Raw genomic sequence first — 6,625 nt, 5'->3', positions numbered from 1 at the left:
TCTAGAGTGGAAGAGATGGAAACAGATGATGATGTTGCCTGACTGGTAGTTTGGTTTTTCCTGCGTTACCTGGAGTAGCTGTTTCGATCTGGAAAGTTTGTGTCGCTGTGTGCTCGTTTCTGCTTTTGAGATGATCATGTTTCTGTAATATGTTATGAACCTTCCGAACCCTAGCAGTAGGCAGCGATATCCCATCTTTTATTCCTGCTACCAAAACCTTTGTCTTCGTTGTCGCGATGGTAATGAAAATCAATCTCATGTTGGATCCCATGGCAAAGTTGTCCATAAAAAATTGTGTGATAAAATTTTGTGGCTTATATTTTGGAACGGAGGGACTATGTATTATGTCACCTGTCATACTCTTCCTATACTACATCATACGAGAATTAGCCTCTCCTTTGCGAGAATACGATAGTTCGTTGGAGCCACTGGCGGACCCCGACCAGCAAGAAATACAGAAATATATTTCACTCGATTTAGCAGCCAAAACCAGCCCCAGGCATAGAATGTTTGTCACCCCAACTATTCGGCCCAAGGTCCACCAGTGGTTATATCTGCCAAACAAATGCAATAGTCTTTACTTAGAGGTCTACTAAAGAACAATCCTACATGTTCAGTTTATTTTTATTGGTCATTCACTTAAGAGCTTATTTGTAAGCCGTCATTTCGTGCTGGAATCATCGAATTCAATTGACATTCCGTAAGCAACATGCTTGGTTGTCATGGAATTGGCAAAGTCATTTCAATTGGAATTTCCAGAAATTGGTATTAGACCTTAAGTCAATTTTTGTCCCCAACCTTGTCGTTTTTCTAGAAAATCATTTCATTTTATAAATTCTCGTGGCATAATTTATGTTTCTTGTTTCATAATTAAATTTTATACTGTGCTACAACTGTATTGATTCTGAATATTGTGGCTTTTAGGAAAACCGAATGACATTTGTGGTACTATGAACAAAAATAGATACCGCTATTCTCGTCCCTTGGTAATTCGGAAAACCCATACCCTAATTATCAATTCTAGATTCTTGTCGTGAGATGACGATGCTTGACAAATTTGGATTTTCGGGGTGGTACACAGAAGTAGTTGGGAAAATGATGAGGTATATGTTGGTGTATTTTGATGTTTCCTTGTGGTCAGCTTTAATCTTTATTAAGTTAGTGGTGGCTAGATTTTTTGAAGTTAATTTTAGATGCATGTTTTCTACACCTTTTCATCGAGACTCTAACTTCCTAATTATTAATTGTTCATTGGCATATCTGAAATATATCATTCGTAATTATATGGGCGAGCTGCTCGATCATATCTGAGCTCCAACATATTAAACAACATCCTAATTTCCCGGTGAAGAAAAGCTAACAATTGACATGCTTTTCACCTCTTTAATAGTTAACATTTGCATACCCTAATTATCAATTCTAGATTCTTGTCACGAGATAAAGATGCTTGAGAAATCTGGATTTGTGACGTGGTGCATAGAAGAATTAGGTAGGAAAATAATGAAGTATATGTTGTGATGGTATATTTTTTACGTTCATTTGTGGTCAACTTTAATCTTTATTAAGTTGATGGTGGCTAGATCTTCGGAAGTTGATTTTAGATGTATGTTATTTCTACACCTTCTCATCGAGACCCAAACCTCCTAATTATAATTGTTCAATGGTGTATATAAATAAATTTTACTTAATTATAGGGGCGAGGTGGTCAGACCTATCTGCGCTCTAGCAGATTAATCATGTTGTATTCAATTAACTTTGTTGAAATTTTCAATCTAGGAGCCTTAACACACATTTATTTTTTAAAAGTTGGAAACATAGGTGTACTTTAGTTGTTACAGAAATATTCTTAGCAGTAGGTAATAGAGATGCAAGTAGTCTATAAGCTCCATGAAATGCGATTTATTTTCGTTTCATCGACCTAAAATGCATGCAAGGAAACGAAACATATACACCACGAGATGCTGAAAACATTTTCTTGACACACATGCATTGACTTTCTACAGGATAATATATAGGAGTAAGAAGTCCAGTAAGAAAAACAAAATGATGAACACATAAAAGTAGACATGGAAACAGATAAGACAGCTCACTACACCTAAGTAGCTCTAGATGGATAGTCATGAGAGCCGAGAAGCTTAGGTATTCAACTTCAATCTCCATTCTCGGCCCCATCAGACAGAAATACTAGTACTAGCAGAACTAGATCTAATTGGCAACACACACGCGATATTGAGGAGATATAAGACGAAACCCTAGATTGCGGCAAAAGTGAGTTGGATCGGGACATGGGCAAGAACGTGAGAGGCTTGCTATTTAGGTAGCTAGAATGGAGTGACGCCCATGTTGGCGGCCGCCGCTGCCGCCGCCGCATAGAGACCATCCTTGAGAAGCATGTCTTCAGGGCCATCCTACATACCACAATTAAACCAGGTGCACATAGTCAAATGCTTGCAACAAATTACCATAACTTGTTGCTCGGAGTTCTGAATTGCAGATTTGCTAACTATTTAAGACCTCAAGGAGCAAAGATGGGTAGGTTGAAGGTTTAGGAAGTACAAAAAGTTCTGACGGTTTAGTGCATACCTGAGCTTTGAAGGTCCTCTTGAACCCCTGATCCGGCATGAGGCCAAAGTGGATGTGCGGGAAATGGGCCCACTGTTATGATGATCAAAGCAACAAGAGAGTAAGCCAAAATACCGGCAGGTTTGGATTAGTAAAGCATGCTTCTAGCTAGGTGAAACAAATCTTAAGAAACCCTATCTAACTATTTACTGTGGGGCTAAGTTAAAGCAGCCATGCATGCAGTGATGCACAGGCCGCCCGCAGCTAGCCGCTGGGCATCTCGCGCGCAAGCAGCCGAACACAAGCTGTCGCTGTGACCGTGCTGACACCGTAAAGCGACCGGTCAAATCAAGACGACACGCGAACATCTACTAGGAGCTGCTACTCCACTAGGTTGTACTATGGAGTGCAGCAGGTGATGAGAAATTTTACATTCTTCGCGGCCGCGCTGAAGGCCTCCCGATGCGTGATGTCCGGGTTGCCGGCCTTGATGCGCTGGATCTCGTCCCTGCAGTTGCAAATCAACATATGATAAGCACCAAGAGCATGTACTGAACTACTAATAGAGTAATAATAATCAGGAAGAACCAAGCTAGGAGAGAATGTAATTGTGCGCAGAGATCTTACTTAATGAAGCGGTTGTAGGCGGATGGGACTCTCTGACGCTTCTCCGGAGCTGCAACGACAGATTAGATTTGGATCAGCACAGGCAGGGACATGGACGAATGGGTGTGCATGTACCTAGGTGCTACTATACATGCTGAGGTTGCTACATAACCGATCGGAGACAAGCATGGGTGCACCCTCCCTGCCGCAACAGGACATGATTGTATGTCTTTGTTCTTTATCGATCCCAAGCTCTCGATTTTATCTCTCCACTCCTATGTCTTAACCCTACCAAGGTGGATTTTATCTCTCCCCTGCATGCTCATTTGAGGCGCGGGGAGCTAGATTGTTGATGTTGATGATCATATGGATCTTAACTGTAAGAACACTACCGAGGTGGTAAGTGTGTGTCCATGCTAGAAAAAAACTCCTTCCTTTACCCCTCCCAAGAACAGCCAACGAAAACTGTGCAGAAAATATCGTCAAATAGAGACTGGGCAACGAAAAAATTGCTTCCACTAATGCATGTACGTGCAACTAGCTACTAGCAAATAAATCAGATGAAAGGAAACCAGTGTAATTAAACTGCAGCTAGCTGGTCCTTACGCCTGTTGGCCGAAGGGGCGCTCTTGGCCGACTGCTCGGTCTCCTGCTGCTGCGCAGGCTTGGCGGCAGGCACGGGCATCGCCGCCGGCAGGTTGCTGGAGCAGCTGCTGTTGGTGCGGCCCGTGAAGGCGTTGAGGTTGGTGCTCCCCTGGTCCATGGGCAGGCTGGGCGTCTGGAACGCCACCTCGTCCTGAGACAAACACAACAATTGATTAAGCAGGTAGCCACCGGCCGGTCTGAGCTGAGAAGCTGCTGAAAAACTTGGCTAAACGAGGGAAGAACTTACGAGGAGGCCATGGTGGGAGGTAGGGGACATCAAGGAATGGCCGAAGGGGAGCTGGGTGGCGGGCGGCGTGGCGGGCGGGAGCAGGAGGCCGCGGAGGTTGACGGAGAGCAGGTTGGCGCAGTGGCCGCACCTCACCGTCACCGTCTTGAACAGGCTGCTGCACGGCACGCCGACCTGCACGCGGAGATCAAACAAACGCTCAAAGTTAGGTATGAAATAGGAGTGAGCAAGGAAGCTAATTAAGCTAGGATATGCATGATGGCAACATGCCGGCCGGCACACACGTACCGCGAGGATGGTGTCGCAGCAGTTGCAGTGGACGTAGCAGAGCTGCTCGGTGGGGGACGGCGCGAGGTGGTCCTGCAGGTTGAAGACAGCCGACGAGGCGGAGGAGGACGACATTATGATCGAATGTATGTTATGCTGTAGATCCCACCAGATTACGCGCCGAGGCAGCGGCGTATGTATGGTATGGGCGGCTAGCTAGCTTCTCGTTTTGATCGAGCTTTCTTCCTCTTCTCGGCAATCTTGATTGCAGCAAATTGAGCTAGCCAGAGTGGATAGGGATTGAGGAACGGAAGAAGCAAGCAACGGTGTGTAGAGTAGAAATCAAAGTGAAATTTTATGCGGGTGAGCGGGAAGATGTAGCTAGCGGCAGAGATAGATATATATCCTTTTGGTCCCCTTTGATGTGATGAGGGTGATTTGATGTCCGGCCTTCGGATTTGACGGACCAGCAGCTGCTAGCAGATAGCCCGGTTCGAGAAAGCCGCGGATCTGTCGTTGTTCCTGATTTGAAAGCAAAAAAACAAACGACAGCACCACCTAGAACAACAACTACTGCATGTGGGATTTGCCGGGAGCAAAGACGGAAAGGCGGGGCTCGACGAGGCGGTATGGGGGGTGCGGACGGTGTGGGTAGCTCTGGACAAGAAAGGGAGATGAAGATGAGATGCGAGGGAAAGGGAGGGAGACAGGGTGCCCGGGTGGGAGAGTGTGGGATGGTCTCTATATGGGAGTGGTGGGACGGAACGGGACGGCCATAGGCCCAAAGCGGTAGCTAGCTGCCCCCTTGGATCGCCTTGGCCTTTGTCTCCGGCTGCCCGCGCACAGGCGAAGGCACAGCACGCAACCGGGCGGCATGGCATCTCCATGGATTGAAGCTGGAGAGTACTATTTGTGACTGAAAAGGGGAATGAGTGGTGGGGATCGGGCCAGGACCCGGCCAACTGTGGCGCGATGCGGCCGGTCTCCCCGCCTCTTCTCTACAAGTACAACGTCTTAAAGCCAGAGAAATACACGGAGCAAACTAGCGCGTGCCTGTATCAATTTTTTTTGAAACACGGTACAATCATAGATGCTCACATATACATACATGCACTCACCCCTATGAACACGTACACACACCCTATCAGGCTTGCGTCCAAGAAACTTATACGACGGGTCTTAAGATTGACGAAGTCACCACATGCGCATCATTGTTGACGGGAACGTCGCCTCCCACTGAAAAATATACCGCCTTTATGAGACACCAAAGTGTCAAATCTGTGATTTGAACACTGATGGAATGTGGATGCCATTGCCCTCCTAACCATCCAACCATCCTTGATGACTTCAACAACGATAAGGGGATGGACATGAGCAACGACCAACGCGCTCTACTCGCGTTGTTTGATACCATCCAACTCATGCAAATGGTCGTCAATAGATTGTTGCACTGGTAGAAAACATGCCTTTCGTCAGGCCCCTTTAATCCCGGCCGTGTCCTGGGCCGGGACTAAAGGCATGACCACGTCGCCTCGAATCCGCCCAAGCGTACGACACCCATTGGTCCCGGTTCGTTAGGAACCATTTGTCCCGGTTTGTATCCCAAACCGGGACTAAATGGTTTTGTGGGCTGATGCGCCTGCGGTACCCCCTTTAGTCCCGGCTGCTAACACGAGCCGAGACTTAAAGCTAAACGGTTCGTTCATGTGGAAGCCCATTGTCGCGTGGCCATTACTGGCATCGAAATCGAGCGTCACGTGCCGCGCAGACACGGGAATCTAGGTCGCCGGTGGCCAGCCACGGGAATTGATCACCCGATGGCTAGCTTGTTCATCGTCATCTTACTTACCTTTATATGCTCATCTCCTCCACACCATTGCCACACACATTCTTCACATCTCCATCATTCTCTACCAAAAATCTCTCTCTTCGTCGACGTTCCGGCCCCAATGGAGCACCTCGCGCGCGACCCGGCTCCTCGAACTCAGATATACCACCTCATGGCCGAAGGGATGTATTTCAAGATCACAGTCACTCTCTGTGCACCAAGGGTGGAGAAGTGGATTGGCGCCGTCAAGAGGGACTATCTTGACGCCGCACCAATCAAGTGTGTCGGCTTGGATTGCGAGTTCACCAACCCTCGCGAGGGTGATCAACGCGCCGCCGTCCTTCTCGGTGGCGATCGAGAATTTGGTATTCCAGATTTGTTGGGCTGATGAAGTGCCACAAGTTCTCAAGGAGTTTTTGCAGGACGAGACCATCAGATTCTGCGGCGCGGCTATAGGCAAGGATGTGAAA

General features: G+C 47.1%; 1 protein-coding gene across 1 annotated transcript; it reads right to left on the bottom strand.

Moving 5' to 3' along the window:
- Positions 1-2,305: 2,305 nt before the first annotated feature.
- Positions 2,306-4,462, bottom strand: LOC124687571 (protein YABBY 4-like). The gene is made up of 7 exons (XM_047221348.1): positions 4,349-4,462; positions 4,061-4,234; positions 3,775-3,964; positions 3,190-3,238; positions 2,995-3,070; positions 2,584-2,655; positions 2,306-2,408 (listed from the first exon to the last, which is right to left on the bottom strand). Exons 1-7 carry the CDS (start codon positions 4,460-4,462, stop codon positions 2,322-2,324), a joined length of 762 nt encoding a protein of 253 aa, XP_047077304.1. The 3' UTR covers positions 2,306-2,321.
- Positions 4,463-6,625: the final 2,163 nt, after the last annotated feature.

Source organism: Lolium rigidum, chromosome 2 (assembly GCF_022539505.1).
Source record: "Lolium rigidum isolate FL_2022 chromosome 2, APGP_CSIRO_Lrig_0.1, whole genome shotgun sequence".
Lineage (NCBI taxonomy): Eukaryota > Viridiplantae > Streptophyta > Magnoliopsida > Poales > Poaceae > Lolium > Lolium rigidum.
The sequence above is the reverse complement of the archived record's forward strand: the minus strand, read 5'-3'. Positions and strand labels throughout refer to the sequence as shown.

What these genes read in the sequence shown, in the direction of transcription:
- LOC124687571 (XM_047221348.1), bottom strand. Translation starts at nt 4,462, where the DNA reads ATGTCGTCCTCCTCCGCCTCGTCGGCTGTCTTCAACCTGCAGGACCAC. An exon ending in CCTCCCACCATGGCCTCCTC is followed by an intron (nt 3,965 to 4,060) that starts GTAAGTTCTTCC and finishes TGTTTGTCTCAG; the next exon opens with GACGAGGTGGCGTTCCAGAC. An exon ending in TCAGCGCGGCCGCGAAGAAT is followed by an intron (nt 2,656 to 2,994) that starts GTAAAATTTCTC and finishes TCATCATAACAG; the next exon opens with TGGGCCCATTTCCCGCACAT.